This window comes from Diorhabda sublineata, chromosome 1 (genome assembly GCF_026230105.1).
Source record: "Diorhabda sublineata isolate icDioSubl1.1 chromosome 1, icDioSubl1.1, whole genome shotgun sequence".
NCBI classification, from domain to species: domain Eukaryota; kingdom Metazoa; phylum Arthropoda; class Insecta; order Coleoptera; family Chrysomelidae; genus Diorhabda; species Diorhabda sublineata.
Genome location: NC_079474.1, coordinates 32,515,232 through 32,532,276, shown reverse-complemented (window position 1 = coordinate 32,532,276; position 17,045 = coordinate 32,515,232). Strand labels below are relative to the sequence as shown.

The following is a 17,045-nucleotide window of genomic DNA, read 5'->3' as shown; positions in this document are numbered from 1 at the left end:
AAGAAGCAGAAGAAAAAATATTAAAGGCGCGTCAGAAGTAAAACAAAAAAAGATAGATAAATAAATGATGAAATACGACAAGATCTGGCAATTATGTCTCTTATGGTATTCATTGAGCAAAGACAGTTGAGTTGGTGGGTTCATTTAGAAAAAATGGAAGACTTTGGATCAGTGAAAAGATTGTTAGAAGCAAAAGTAGGCATTAATGGAAATTAGAAGGAGACCTAAAGCAACATGGGACAAAGTAATAGCTACTATACTTGAGATACGAGGCACGGTAAGGAGAGAAGCAAAAATAACAGCACTTAACGGAAAAAAAATGTATCAAATTTGTTTATACAATATTACTCAATAAGTCGTGTGACTGACACATATGGCCCTGTCATTGTCAAATCTATATGACGTTTATGAAGTACCAACTTTCAAAATACCATGAGTGAAATTTCATGACATTTCGATCAGTCAGAAAAAAGTGACAGCCATTTAAGTGAAGCCATTTTCAAAGCAATGGATTTAAAATAATTTCGTGTTTTAATATATTATTGTTTCTTGGTGAAAAAAATACTGTACAAGCTCAGCAATACCCTCAAAAGTGTTAACTGGACTCTGTTCCATCGAAAAGAACCATTTATTTATGGTTGGCTGAATTTAAACGTGGTAGTACAGACACCGATGTTGGTGAACGTTCTGGACGTTCAATTATATCTAATCGTAAATTGAAATTGCGTGAGTTAGCTGAGGCGGTATAGATATCAGAAGGCAGTGGTTTTACAATTATGCATGAACGTTTGAGCATGAGAAAACTTGTATCAAAGTGAATGGCGCGTTTACTCACAGTCGTTCAAAACCAATAATGTGTCGAAGAATGTTTGGATATATTTACACTTGTGTGATTTAATGAACAGCTTTCACCTAACATTTCACCACAGTCAGTAATCGTTATGAAAAACGCATCCTGCAACTCCTTAAGATACCAAATAGTAGTTGTAACAAAGCTCAAATTTCAGCATTTATGTCTGAAAAAATACTCGAAACTGTAATCATTATCCAGAATTGAGTAAAGAGCTCGTAAAGAAAGTTTTAGCAGCAGACCGCCAAGAGCTTTGGAAAAACTGTGTTGAACATGTTATAAAAGAAGATTAGTATGTGGTATCACCATGTTCACAACCCTTCATAATTCAATCAAATGATGACTCTAGTTCAGACGATTCTGACTACCATTACTATTTATAAAGATACTTTGGAATTGAAATGTTTGTTTTTTCTTTTGTTTTATTTGTAAGGAATTTATTTTCCTATATAGTTTTAACTTTTACATTGCGTTTACTAGAAAAAAACGAGGGCTTAGTTCACGTCTGGTACCCTGTTTAAACCAAACTCCCATACAGGCAGGTACATTTTACTCGTCCATTTATATTTATAAAAATAATAAATTTATAAAATGAGATATATATACCCTCCACCATCCAACATCCATGCGAACATCTAGCATACTGCAGTGCGGTCTTACGTTAACTTTTTCCATATTTTCGCATAACTTAAACCAATTATAAATTAACTTTTTTCTCATGATGAATTCTATGAGATACTTACAAAAATATCTTCAAAACATTGTGCAAATTGGAGAAAGTTTTTGATAACGCAGATAGAGGTACTTTTTCCTTAATTCAATTAACAAATAATAATTCTGTGGGTAATTTTTACAGATGCTCACATCGCTTTACATTAATAATCCTTCGTGACGTAAATAATGCTATAGATAAGTTAAATACATGTGTAATAATTACATGCAATATTGTCAAATAAATAGCATCTTGTACTTCCTATCGATTTTTTTGGTTATTTTGTCCTTGATTGAAATATTAATAAAACTATAAGAAGAAGTCAAAAACTTTTGGTTTAGTCAGTTAATAAAAATACGATGACACTCATTACTTTCAATATATTGCAATTGATTTCGTCTTGTTTGCATTTGGCAACTACGACGACTGTTCCTTACAAGACGATGTTGGGAGGATATCGAATTCCTGCATTAGGATACGGGACATTCACAGTAAGTGATATATCCACCAAAATACTATAATAAATTTTCCAATAATGATTTGTTGTTGTTAAAAATTGTGGAATGTATCTATTCCCTTTTCTATTGTCTCCTTTCATATTTCTTGATCTTCAGTCTAATGAAACAGTACGTCTAGGGGTTGGTTTTTACTTGTTTGATTTGATGGAACCATCTCAAAGACGATCGGCTTCTACTGCACTTCTCCCTGCACTTCTTCCATCATTATAAGCCTCTATATATTATCCTCTCATCTTCTGGCGACGTGTCTGAAATATTGCAACACTTTTTTCATGCATAATGATGATAGTCTGGTGGTTAGACTCTTCTAGTATAAACTGTATAGTTCTCTTCGTGGACCAAGGAATTCTAAACAATCTCTTGTAGTATCACATTTGAAATGAATCAAAAAGTTTGCGCTCTTTAGTGTCCTCGATTCTGAGCCGTTTGGGAAGATTGAGAAGACGAGCTCTCCATCCATGTAGCTTAATATTGACCCCAGATATTTAAAATTGTTTATCCTTTCGAGATTTTCAGAAATCCTATTTACTACGGTAGGCTTCTAATTAGTTTTCTTTTAGTTTTGTTTATTGTTAGACCAAGCTATTTTGAGCATAGTGTATTAAATTTTTGGAATATATAAAAAAATTGATAAAACAGGATTCACATAAACAAATTGTCAACTAAAACAAGTAAAATATTTTGGACAAAAAAATTACAACAGAATTGGTGATAACACGAGTACGATTTCTATGGCGTCTGGATTTGACTATGCCATTGTAAATCTACCCCCAAAATAAGTCGGAAATGAGGAATAAAATTTTTCGATATCTCGCTTCGTTTTCGAGATATCGATACTTGAAGTTGGAAAAATTTATTTTTATTTAATATTTGTCTATATCAACCTAACCTAACCTAACCTAACCTAACTTTCTCGTGGTGCACTTTGAGTGTAAAAAGTTCAAAAATCGTGAATTTTTTACAGCCAAAATTGTCTAAAAAAATTTTCATCGCGTAAGGATTATTTTAGTTTTATTTTATTATTATGTTTTGTTTCTTATGGGGGGCCCTGGTCTACCCAAAAGCCACAGGCCGCGAGAAACGGGTGAGTTTGAAAAAGGGAGATTGTTGGCAGATAAATTTGGGTGAATTTGGAACGATTTTTTACAGTCATTTTTCTATTCGGTTGATTTTGTCGTTAAAAATAGGATAAATGATGCAAAAATGATTGCTAGAGAACTTTTTCAGGATAATTTTGGAATAATACAGTAGTTTGGCTTTTCAATTATAAAACAAATTAAAATAAATAAGTTTTGAAAGCATTCAGAACGTACTTTTTGCTCATTAAATTACCAATTAAATCCTCAAACTATCATTGAATATTTTTTTATTTTATAAATAATGAAAAACAACGGACAATTCTTTATGAAAAACATCAAATTATTCATTTATTTATCATATCTTAAGTTATATTCATCACAGAGTGATAAAAGTTGTAAAAAATGGCTCATTTTGTTGTAAGAATCTGTTTTTTTTTAATCTAATTTTGGAGTATCAGGGTAAATAATAAAAAATTAAATAAAAAATCTTTTGTTTATTGAATTGCAAGATATTCATATTGAATTTGAAGTGATAAAATATTCATTTGAAAGGAAACGAAACGCCATCTGTTCAATAAAGAGAATTTTAAACTAACTTTTGATTATAACTTTAAGTATCGATTCTTCATTTTCGATTTATTTTGATCTAATTAAGCCAAATCGTACTCTCCCCAACTTTTTTTTCATAGATCTCAAAACACCACTATGATTCAATAAAAATTGCTGTTTCTGAAATGTTTTATTTATACTATGAAAAAAATCATGAAGGCATTTTGAAGTATGTAAAATTATACAAAAATATACAAGTAAAAGTATTTTATTTTTGCCAAACTTTCGTTGGCTGCCTCGGTAATCTGGTACTGTTTTTTCTTTTTTTTAAGACTTGGTGGAACCGTTTACCTTGCTCTTCATTTTAATCTTCTAGATTCTCAAGTTAAAGTCGAAATGAAGTGCCCTTTCTCTCTCATATTTATTCGACATCTTTATTGTTGCCCAGAAACCTCGTACAAACTTTTTTAAAGCTCGTCCAAACGAAAACTCCCGCCTTGATTTTTTTGAGATAAGGTAGGGAAATTTTTCTGAAAGATACTTTCGACAAAATAGTCGGAAATTGCTTCATCAATCTGAGCTTTATGTACAGCCATGGCAGCAAAATCTACTTAGGATCAATTAAAGGTTCATGGAGGTTGTTCTTAGGCCATATTTTTTGTTCCCAGCGTTTGTCACCATCTTCGTATAATCCTATTAACCAATCAGCCTTTGTTGTACCGCATATTTGATGATGCCCAATAGGGCTCCAACTTTTACATATGTTTCCTTCAAGTGAACGGAATGGGCAACTGGAATGAAGACGTATTTATTGCGATTATGTAGAAGAGCCCTTTTGTTGAACTTATTTGAAAGGAATCAATAAAGATTCTCCACTCAGACGTTTCGTGAGTGAGAACTTCATTGATGTTTTTTCTTGCGGAAAGGTAGTAAATATCGTTCTGTATAGCGATATCATGAAGAGAATGCATCTGGGGCTAAGAGATTTTTTGTGATTTCAGTTTTGAGCATACAACATCGGATTCCTCTTTCAATAGATTTAAATCTCTAATCAAATCAATTAATTTTGCTTCATAAAAGAAGTCGTGGTTCATTGCGTCTTCTTGAAGTAAATTTATCCTTATTTTTTCAAAGCTGTCTTTACTTTAAGGAGCTCTTAGTTATATATAACATAAATTCACTTAAAACTCTACTATCAATACATTTAACGCGGATCTTTAATTGTCATTTATTTTACACCTTGAGTATTCCAAAGAACAGTCAATGTAAACTTGCTTGCGATAAGATAACAGGGATTCTAACAAATGTTCTAATAGAACCAACTTCCATTTCCAATCCATACCTAAGTAATTAAAAAGGCAAAGAAAAAAATGAAGAACAGATATGTAAACAGCTTGGATTTCTTGTGTTAAATTTTTAGGTTAGGAATGAAACAGAGTTGACGATAGCTTTAAACGAGGCACTTAGAGTGGGCTATCGTCATATAGATACAGCTCAGTTATATGAAAACGAGCACATTATCGGTAAAGTTTTAACAGATTGGTTCACATCGGGAAGATTGAAAAGGGAAGATCTATTCGTTACAACCAAAATTCATCTCACAAACGCGTTTCCTCATAAAGTAGAAAAAGCAGTTAATAAATCTTTAACGGATTTGAGGTTAGATTATATCGATTTATTATTGATCCATTGTCCCATATCTTTTGAGAAGAATGGAAAGGGCGGACTCATAGCGGTAGCTACTGATCATATTGGTACTTGGAAGGTAAGTTGAAAATATGCACAAATCGATTTAATCTCTTCGAATGCACAAAATGAATAGGAGCTGACACAAATTGGTCCAACAAAACTCAGTGTTGAGGGTTTAAAATGACTTTTTTGAATTTTGTTTAATTTCAAAATTTGTTCAATTATGCACAATATATTATTTACTAAGGATATATGTAAATATTAAAAAAAACATATCTTTAATATGCAAAATATGTAAAATATGCGTTTTGCAAATTTGGGTTTCTTTAGTGATGAAATCTAACACCACAAAATTGTATTTAAGTGTATACAGATTATTTAGTGATGAGTATTTCAGAAAATGGAAGAACAAGTTAACGCAGGATTAGTTAGGAGTCTTGGACTTTCTAATTTCAATATAAGTCAAATAGACAGAATCAGAGCGTCGGCTCGAATCCAACCAGCAAACCTACAAATCGAAGTACATCCATATTTTCAAGAAAAACAGCTGCGGGATTATTGCAAAAAACATAATATAGTAGTAGTGGCTTATTCGTCTTTAGGTGCGCCGGGAGTTTTGACTTTTTTTAGAGATGTTGGATGGAAGTACGTATCGCATTTTCACACATTTCACTTACCTATAATCTTCTCATAAATACGAGGGCGGTGTGATGAAACAGACTTAAAATAACTCTAGACAGTGATTAGCATCAAATATTCCAACCGAGTTGGGATACAGTAGTTTGCATGAAAAGTTACATAGGAACTGTCTCCCTACAGGGAGGGTGCCGCACTTGTTTATTGCTAATCAAAATTTCATTTTTATTCAAAATTCAATCGAATTTTTTGATATCTCCAAACGTAATCCGTTGATATATGACTTTTTATATCCCGTTAACAAAAACGCGGTTGAAACCGTGGATTTTATCCCAAAAACGTACTCCCAATAAACGTTTTTTCCGTTGAACAATCCTCGTATTTCGTTTGTCGAACTATAATAAGGATGTCTTGTACAAATATATTAATCAAGAGTTGTTTGACGAAGTGAAAATAACCTCTGCGTCGAATTATCTACAATAGACTTCCTAGTACCCTCAAATACATATGTTTTGAGTTTTTTTTTTCACAACAAGTGACACTGGAAGTTTAGTTTCCATCAAAAGCATGATGAATTATATCAAATCCATAGAAACATTCAAGACGACATGGCCCCTTGTCATAATACGAAATTGATCCAGATTTTTATATTTTCATATTTGGAGATTCCATATTTTTTTAAGGGAAACACCTTTGCCCAGCATTTTAACTGATTCGGAAATCGTGAGAATATCAAAAAAACATAACAAGACACCTGCCCAAGTAGCCTTAAGGTTTATAATTCAACTCGATCTTGTTGCCATACCCAAAAGTACGAACGCCAAAAGAATCAAAGAAAACATGGAAATATTCGATTTCGTATTAGACGATCAGGATATGGAGGACATTGAGAAGCTTGAAAAAGGGATCGGAACGAAGATTATTCATATGCAGTTCTTAGCTCCGAAGTAAGTAAAGGGTGAACAAAAATCGCATTTTATAAAATGAAAATCTTTTAGTCTTTTTGACCTTCTCACAATAAGCTTTCTAATGATGCAAATGCGAGTCCATCGTTTTATTTAGTTCGAAAAATTTTTGAGGTTATTCCATAATATATATTGTATTGTTTTTTCAGTGTAGCTGAACATCCGGAATATCCGTTCACAGAATTGTTAACATGAATTTTTTGTTAATAAAGGTGGATTGTATCAGGTCGTTTCATTGTTTTTTTTTCAACCTTTTTACCCTTTTTCCTTTTTCAACCCAACATTAAAACAAAAATGTTGATAAAATAACAAAAGAAGCTGAAGGAAATGAAGACAGTAAGAGAGGAACTAGAACAAAGATAGAATTGGATAAATTGATGCAAAAGAATACGAAATAGATCACTTATAGCTAAAAAATAAAATTAAAATAAAAATATAAGAGAAAAATTGAGACTACGTAGCTCCAAAGGTAATAAAATAAAAAACGAAACCGAAGAAAGAAAAAGCAATAAAAGAAAGGAAAAGCAAAAGAGAAGGGCTGAAGATATGGAGACAAGAAGATAAGAGATAAGTCTTCGATAACTGATAAATTAGAAGTGAAAAAGGAAAGTAAAAAAAGATAAATTGTCTTAGAAGTGCAAAAATAAATCGGGAGAAATGGAGGCAATAACAGAAGAGACAGGAAAAGAATGGCGATAAAAAAATTAAAGATACGGATACAAAAGGATTGAAAATAATCTACCAACAGCTGACAAAGTGGAAAAAAGAAGAATAAGAATATAAGAAAAACATGAAGATCCTTCAAATTATAAACGAAGCGGAAAAAAATAAAGGCAGTTAGGAAAAGGCTGGAAATAAGAAAAGATTTGAAGATATTGATAAAAAAGTAATTTACGTAATTATTTTTTTTACCTATCAGCATATTCTGAATACACAAATTTATTTTTTATAAATTAAATAACGTAAAAACGAAACGCGTTTTTAATGCTTGTTATTATCAATTAACATATCAACTTTTTACCTATAAAACACGTCATTTCCTTTACCGGTACGTTTTGAAAAGTTCGCGAATAACATTAATTAGTGGCGAGCCAATTTAAATATTAAGAATAGAGGAAAACTATTTTGGTCCTTGTTTTTCTGTGATCCTTTTGATCGAAAGCAAATGCATTTCCAACAAAGAATCTCTTTGAACCAAGAATAAAGGTAAAAAGTCAATCGAAGGAACAAAAGCCTTTTGCTAATTCAAAATCTTCTTTCTTCTTCGTTCAATTGCATATCTTCTTTTTCTGTTTAGTTAACTCAATAAACCAAATATCTAGAAATTATGACTGACTCCCATTGAGGCAATATGGACAAAAAAAATCAAACAAAACTCGACATTCCAAATGATTAAATAACGCTCACATTTTATGGTATTTCTAGTGAACTCTTTCAACTGATTTGGCATATATTAGACCCATGTTTTGAGTACTGTACTCAATAACAAATTTTCCAGCTAATTACTAGAAAATTTTAGTTCCTTTCAATTTTCAGTACCTTTTTGTTTACCATTTACTCTTTCAACTTTATCATCATCAGCTTCTATTCTTCATATAATTTTTAAAGACTGATATCTGTGCTCAAAATCAATCGAAGCTATCATACATTTGGCAAAAGGTTATAAATTATTATATTTTGAAAAAATTATTATAAAAAAAGATTTGAGCCCGCGACCATTTGACTGCAAGCAGACATCCTAACCACGCGAACATCAACGCATCAATCGTTGAGTGACAAAAACGAAATCATAATTAATTAATTAATGATATTTAACAGTTGAAATAAATTAGAACTCATTTAATACTAGTAATATAATTAATATTTTTATCGTTTTCGTTATTTTGCACAAAAATTTATTTATTCACGTGTTATTATTTAAGATTTTGCCAATTTTTTCATCGAATCATGTACTGCCATTAATAGCGGGAAATTATATAAAATGTCAAATCAATAGGTTAATCAAAAGTTGACGGAAATTTGATGAGGAAACTCCATGTAAACAGTCAAACAAACAAACTGATAACATGCTTAAGTTGAAGTCATTATATATCAGAAACTGGAAACTTGGAACATTTTTGTAGATAATTTTATGTTCTATAATTAAATAAGCGAAAAGTTGACCTTTGACCTTGAATAGATTTGTTTCCACGTACTCAATGGATGAGGATTTCTCAATAGTTCACATACAAGGTGTTTCTAAATCCATGCGACAAAATTCAGGACGTACTCGTATGAACTTAAGACGGGTCTTTCCTGTAACAAAATTTCCAGTCCACCCCTTTCAAAGATATTATCCTTAAAAGGTGGTGACTAAAACTGTCTCTTCATTTGTTTTTAAATATAAAAAATACTCGAAGTACGGATGCGCGAGTGCAGGAAATTTACAGAATTTCGGGTGAAACGAAAAAGTTTTGTTATGGGAATTTCGTACGAGCGTCTCCAATTTTGAGTTTTATACGAATTTTCGTCTGAATTGAACGAACTAATCACAGTATACGAAAAAATAAAAACTTTAGTTCGACCTAGGTATTTTCAGACTATCCTTGATTACTAACGGAAGGAATCTAATTATTTATAGTTTTTTTTATCAAATTGTTAATTATTTTAATAAAGCGTGATAAGCAAATTTTAAAAATTATATAAATCTGTTCACTCCAATGCATATTATTATTTTAGAAACTTATTCAAAATGTTTAACGTCCAGTTTAAAATCATGAATAATGGTAAAAAAATTCCTTCAATTGGAATTGGAACTTTTACCGTGAGTAAATAAAAAAATATAAATTAGTGTATTGCCTAAAATCTTATAAAGGGACAATTATTTTAAATTATAGGTTACCAAAGAAACAGAACTTACCACAGCTCTAAACGAAGCTCTAAAAATTGGGTATCGTCATATTGATACGGCAACGTTTTACCAAAACGAGCACATTATCGGCAACGTTTTAAATAAATGGTTGACATCAGGACAAGTGAAAAGAGAAGACCTATTTGTTACTACAAAACTTCATATTATCGATTCTTTTCCAGAAAAAGTAGAAGAAGCAGTAAAATCATCTTTAGAAAAACTACAATTAGAATATATCGATTTGCTATTGATTCATTGCCCTGTGTCTTGTTATGTGGATGAAAATGGTGGATTCGTACCGGCGCCTACTGACCACATTGGAGTTTGGAAGGTAAAAAATATTTATTTGATTCTTCATAATGTAGAATGTTCGGAATTATTTTTCTTCATATCCCTCCACTATCAAAAACATGTGGTTTGAACGCATCTACGGCTTCCATTTGCCATATTTTGACTGTTCAAAAACGTTTTTGTTTGAATTGATGTGTGACAGCTCGCATTGTCTGGTGAAGAATGATTCGACTTTTGAGATTGGTTTCCCTGATGTCTTTTGGTTAACAAATGTTGGTGTAGTATTCAGGATTGACCATTCTACGTTGCTCTAACGGAACGGTTGCAATATATCCAGTTATTCCGGATGTGCGCTAACAACTCTCGATGGATTTGGTTCGTCTTGAAAGACCAATACAGTCGATTGTTAAATTATACGGTATCCAACTCGAACAAATCTTTTCGACACCAAAAGTCGAAGCGACTTGATCGATTTATTGCTGTTGGTTTAATCCACGTCGAAAGTCGTAGAAAATTATCGAACGAAAATTCCAATTCCAATTTTTTGACCAAGATAAATGTTTCAAGTATCAAATAGCATTTGTATGACCACACCATGTATCAAATATAACAATCAACATTTTAGATAATAAATTATGTAATTAGTGACGCCCTAGATAATCAAATCGTTTTCTATATGTGAAATCATTTGCTGATGGGTAAATAGAACAGCAGTTTCAATTTCTGCCATCTATAGTCGTGGGTCTTTTGGTGTGAACGACATCTTTTAATCAGCCCCTCAAAATCTAAAAAAGTTAGATCTAAAGATCTGGGTAGTATTTCTTCTAAAGTATCAACAACAACAATGTCTGTTTTGTTAAATTCCGCTAATCTATGAAGCAAAACAGTTTTAATTCATCACATCATTCACCAATGAACATTTGATCCTCTTTAAAAGGCTATTACTTTTACTCGTCTTTTATTTTTTAACCATACAAAGTAGTTGTGATCTTTTAGTGATTCTTGACAAGCTGACTGCTCTTTATTCTAGAAAATGGAAGTCGAGGTTGATGCGGGTCGTGTTAAAAGTATAGGTCTTTCTAATTTTAATATGAACCAAATTGAGAAAATAAGAGCAAGTGCGCGAATCCCGCCAGCTAATATACAAGTTGAAATCCACCCCTATCATCAACAGAAAAAGTTACGAGAATATTGCAAAAAACATGATATAGTAATTGTGGCTTATTCTTCTCTAGGAGCACCAGGAGTCAATCACTTTTATAGAGCTATTGGATGGCAGTATGTATAATTTTTTATCATCTATACAATTTTTAAAGATACTTGGACTTTGGAATAAATTCAATTCAGAGATGTGGAATCTTTATTGACATTCTAAACGTTATTTAGATAATTATTAATGTCTTACTCTCAATATCGAACATTCTGTAGATTTTATTCGCTATTATCAAAAAACATTGATGTTTACCAGAGTTTTGGTCTAACCTTAAATCAATTTAACTCAACGTAGTTTGATTAACCTCTAGATCAGGGGTGCTCAAACTTGAACTGCTGGCGATCTACCTCAATATTTTTAGACTACTTACGATCGACTCTGAGAGGCTGCAAGTATGTGTGATGCAGGGTTGTCGTACATATACGATACCGTAGCATATATAGATATTAGCTTTCTGCACAATATAGGTACATTATTTTAGTCAAGGTTTGGGTTAGGTTTAGTTAGATTCTTCTCTACAATATCAATGAAAAAACTCATAGTTATTCAAAATTGCGAGTTTATTGGTTGTTACAAAACAAAAGAGTTACATATGGTGTTAAACCTAACTAAAGAGTGGCTTTGGATATTGAAGCGTGGCACTGCATGTCCTCAGCATACTTTTCATAAGATGGTACGTAACCACTGAGTGCTAATCGCAAGCATGATGACATATGATCGTCAGTTAGTCGATTGCGATATTTTGACTTAATTATCTTCATTTCAGAAAATGCAGACTCGCACAAGTAAGTTGACCCAAACAATGCCGTCAGTTGAAGGGCGATTTGCCTTAGATTCGGATATTTATCTTCAGATATAAAACACCAGAAATTTGTATCAGATGCTGTAGCTTTGAGATGTATATCTGATATAATCTGCACCAACTCATTTTCAACAGAACATGAGTTCATATTAAACTGACTTGCTATTTCAGTAGCTAATTCCTCAATGTTTTTACATGGAAAAGGATAACTCATAAATGATGCTATATTTTCCAATTTACTGCAATCATAAAACCGCATTTCGAATTGTCCCAAAATATTTGATAAGCCTCATACGTATCATAATGAAACTGAGGAATCTTTGCTTTCGAAGACGGAAAATGTTTCAGATCCTTTCTTTTCAGTTGATCTATCATAAGTTGCAATTTACTTTTGAATGCGTTTACTGCGCTAATCATCTCAATAATAGTTTTCCCTTTACCTTGAAGCTCCAAGTTAACGATGTTTAAGTGCATTGTGATGTCAGTCAAAAATGCCAAATCAGTCAGCTATTTTTCGTTTTTCAAAATCTGAGTGTCATCACCTCTTTCGTCTAGAAAAGCTGTTATTTTGGGCAATAATTCTTGAAACCTTTGTAGGAACTTTCCGCGACTCAACCATCTTACTTCTGTGTGAAGAACTAAATCAGTGTGTTCAGCTGACTCCCTATCTTCCAACTGCAACTGAGCCGCCGTTGCAAGCTACGTGCACGGATGGAATTCACAATTTTTGTTGCAATGCCCATAATTTCCTCCGTGTTTAAAACTTTGGAACACAAAACTTGTTGATAATTGATAATGCAATGGAATTAAAAAAATGAAGGGAATTCTTCATTAGCTCGACACAATGCCACAAAACCGTTTTTGTTTCCAGTCATTGCTGGTGCTCCATCGGTTGTAATGCACACTAATTTATATATTGTTAGCTCGTAGTTTTTTACAAAATTAAAGAAAACTTCATATATATCTTCGCCACGGGTCTTTCTCTTCAGAGGAATGATTGTCAAAAATTCTTCCTTAGCCGACATGTCATTGAATACCATCCGAATGAAAATACACAGCTGGGCAGTGTCTGTCATATCGGTGGATTCGTCGAACTGTAAAGAAAAGTATGTACATTCCATGATATCATGTTTTAGTTTATCTGCGATGTCCTGACTCATGACTTCAATACGCCTTGTGACAGTCGGCCGAGATAACTGAAGTTCTCTAATAGCAGACATGATTTCTGTTTTATTTTTAAAATCTCCAAATAAAGTCTCACCCGCTTCAATAAATGCTTCCTTCACCACCGATCCATCTTCGAATGGTGTCTTGTGTTTCGCCAATATATGAGATGTTTTAAATGACGCGATCGTAGCAGCTTTTGATTGTTTGGCTGGTCTTGTGAACATGGTTTGTTCTTTTTTCAAACAAGATATAAAATCACTTACTTTTCGTTTTCTTAATTCACTCTGTGGCGGAAAATCCTTTTGATAGTTTTTATGAACCGTTTTATGATGCCTCTCTAAGTTACCACGCTTAGGTATTGCAACTGACGCACGACAAATAACACAAATGCACTTATCCTTCACCATACAAAAGAAAAATTCTTCCTCCCAATCCTTATTAAAATGATACGTTTTAGATTTCTTCACTGCACTCATTTTCCACTATTTAATAATGAACTTTGTATCGACGTAGTATCGCTATCAAGTTACAATTCAGAATGACTCCAATTCATGCAGGCGCAACATTTATATCGGCGTGAAAGAAAGTCTCGAATGTTCCCGTTAAACGCGCCGCCCGAAATTAGACAGTACAGTCTAGTCTAGAAACAACGCGGCTTTTCGCCGCAAGCAGTGTTATTTTATTACGAAATACATTTTTGTAGTTTAGTTACCTACCTACTTATTAAAAATTTTTTTCTTCTCGAGATCTACTCAAAAAGCACTAGCAATCGACCGTTTGAGCACCCCTGCTCTAGATGATCTCTAGGGAAAGAGAATCTTGGAACGTGATCATAAGCTAATTAACCTGGGGATGGGTAAATAGGTAAAGATTATATCGATAAATATTGCATCGATATATTCAAGGAATATCGATGTATGTAGTGTAAAAAGTATCGATATATCGATATTTTTATTTCAGAGCGTTGGGTATTCAAAAATAAAAGAATTATTCGAACGTTAAAAAAATTTAAGCATTTTTTATTTTCGTCAGATCTATTAATTATTTATATAAAGTATTATAAATTATATCTATCATACTATCTACTAATATAGGATCCTTAGTTCCATTTCCAGATGTTAATGATTTTGATTTTGTTGACATTTGTATAAAAGCATTATAATGTTTTGTTTTCGAATATTTCCACATGTTTTGTATGTTTCACCACATGAATTACAAGAAACAGATTGATTGTTTTCATTTTTAGTAAAAAAATTCCACACTGCAGACATTATAAATAAAAAATTAACAATTACACAACGAAAAGATACAACAAATCACACCAAGTAATGTCGCTTGCCGCTATTTTACTGTAAGTTAAATATGAAGTTAGTATATAGTGAAATAAAATAAAGTTTTCTTAAAAAAATATCGATTTCGATACTCAAAAATTAATAACGAATATCGATATTTCAAGATAAAAAAATATCGACGATTAATTTTTGAAAAAATATCGATAGTTTGATGTATCGATATTTTGTGTCCTTCCCAAAATTAACCTTGAAATAGTGAGGGGTTAGTGTAAGACTTCCGACAAGCTGTATTTTTTTTTGGGTGAATTAACATTCCAAATCAAACAAAATCGAATTAAGTTGGTAAGATTAATTTTGATTGATTTTAAATAAACATTATACTATATTTAAAAAAATGCACTTTGTTTCATGCATGCATGAACTTATTCTCTAGTGATCATGAGCTACCAGGTGTTTTGACTAACCCCGAGATAGTGAGAATAGCGAAAAAACACAAAAGATCACCAGCACAAATAGCTTTAAGATTTGCTCTACAACTTGACTTAGCTGTTATACCGAAAAGTACAAATCCCGAAAGACTAAAAGAAAATTTTCATATATTCGATTTCGATTTGAGCGATGAAGATATGAATGATATTGAAGGATTAGAACAAGGAATACAAACGAAAATAATCGATTTAAAGTTTTTATCTCCAATGTAAGTAAAAAAATTATTAATACATTTCTTCATATATATATATATATATATAAATTAATTTTTTTTAGAATAACTCAACATCCAGAATATCCTTATAAAGAGTTGATAGAATGAAGGATATTGGACATAGAAACGTCCTTTGAGATAAATTTGACGTTTTAATCTAATTCAAATTAAATAAGATAATAAACTCCCTTTAGAAATGAACCATGTAATTTTATTATAACAATATTTATATGATTAGTTTCTTGAATATTCTGTTATTTTTATATAGGAACGAATTAATTGTTTACTAAATTCACATAATATAACATCACTACCACTACAAAAAGATAAAAGAACTAGAAACTGGTTCTTTCAAAGATAATTATATTAATAACATTGTTGATGATGATGATGAATTATCATATTGGAAGTATATGGAGTAACAGATAACTATCCTGTAAACATAGGAACTTCCTTAATTATATGAGAGTCGTTTTTTTTTCAACATCCGATCGCTCCGTGCAGAGGCCATGCGGGCGTGCGCTGTAGGCGACTGCGAAGCTCTCGCACTACACACTAATATCTTTATGAATTCTTAAAAAATTTAAATATTAGGTAATATGTGTAGATATTTTTAATTTCTGGATGAAATAAAAAAAATCTAATATAAATAAAAAAGTTTCTTCGTGTACATCGATTTGACGAGCAATAAACAAGATTTACGAACCATAAAGGACTGAAAATAATTAATTTGAAGCTCAAACGTTGGTTGTTATTGAATTATCGGGTGTACTTGGTCCATATTTGTGATATTTTCAACAAATTTTTACTTCTTACACTTTTTTATATGAAAAAAGTCCCAAAATCAAGACAAATCATCATAAAACAAATTTTTTTTTGGAATTAAAAAATAAGAAAACGTTTAAATTTACACAACATAGATAGCTGAGGACTGTGGTGATTTTTAATATTCATTTCTTGAAAAGTTAAACTTAAATCGTGCTCCATAACAAAATAAATCACTTGGAAATTAGTTCACTAAACCAAGAAGTAGTTTATATCGAAGACAAGAGCAGTTACATCATTTAAAAAAAACAACAAGTGAATATTATCTTAAAAAATTGATTCTCTTATAAATTACTATTGCACATAAATAGAAGATACTAAAATAAATTCTATTATAAGTGAAAATTGAATATGGTCAGGGTAATTTAGACTCACTTTGGTTCCCATAGAAGCCCACTATCTTAGTACCCCTTTAATCTTGGATGTGTTATCCAAAAACGCGTTAGAATTCTAGGTATATCTTTTTTAGGCGAATAATGGACACCTTCTTCATGTCCAAATATTAATTCGATTAATCTCACCTCATTTGTTCCAATTTTTATCTTGTTTTATATTTATCTATTATAACTACGATCACGATTACAGCAGAACTATTTTCCTCCCATTTCGCAAAATAAAAATTTTATTTAAATTAATTATTTGAAGAAAATTGAATTGAATGAAGTTAGCCGTAATGATGAAGTGGACCAAAGACGCAAAACTGTCGTTTCAGATGTCAACGAGTTGATAGAATGGTTAAAGAAAACCGCAGATTCACCATTACTGCTTTGTCTACGGAATTTCCATAAGTTTCAAAGTTTGTTTTGTACTCATTGGCGGCACCTTTTGAAGAGGAAATTGAAAAGCTTGTCCACAGATATGAGA

General features: G+C 31.8%; 2 protein-coding genes across 2 annotated transcripts; both read left to right on the top strand.

Moving 5' to 3' along the window:
- The first annotated feature begins 1,921 nt into the window (after positions 1–1,921).
- On the top strand, positions 1,922–7,227 carry LOC130441074 (aldo-keto reductase family 1 member C15-like). The gene is made up of 5 exons (XM_056774632.1): positions 1,922–2,053; positions 5,129–5,473; positions 5,795–6,042; positions 6,717–6,980; positions 7,148–7,227. Exons 1-5 carry the CDS (start codon positions 1,922–1,924, stop codon positions 7,191–7,193), a joined length of 1,035 nt encoding a protein of 344 aa, XP_056630610.1. The 3' UTR covers positions 7,194–7,227.
- A 2,517-nt stretch (positions 7,228–9,744) lies between these two features.
- On the top strand, positions 9,745–15,659 carry LOC130445367 (prostaglandin F synthase 1-like). Its single transcript, XM_056780959.1, has 5 exons — positions 9,745–9,801; positions 9,875–10,219; positions 11,210–11,457; positions 15,087–15,350; positions 15,419–15,659. Exons 1-5 carry the CDS (start codon positions 9,754–9,756, stop codon positions 15,462–15,464), a joined length of 951 nt encoding a protein of 316 aa, XP_056636937.1. The 5' UTR covers positions 9,745–9,753; the 3' UTR covers positions 15,465–15,659.
- The last annotated feature ends 1,386 nt before the right edge of the window (positions 15,660–17,045 follow it).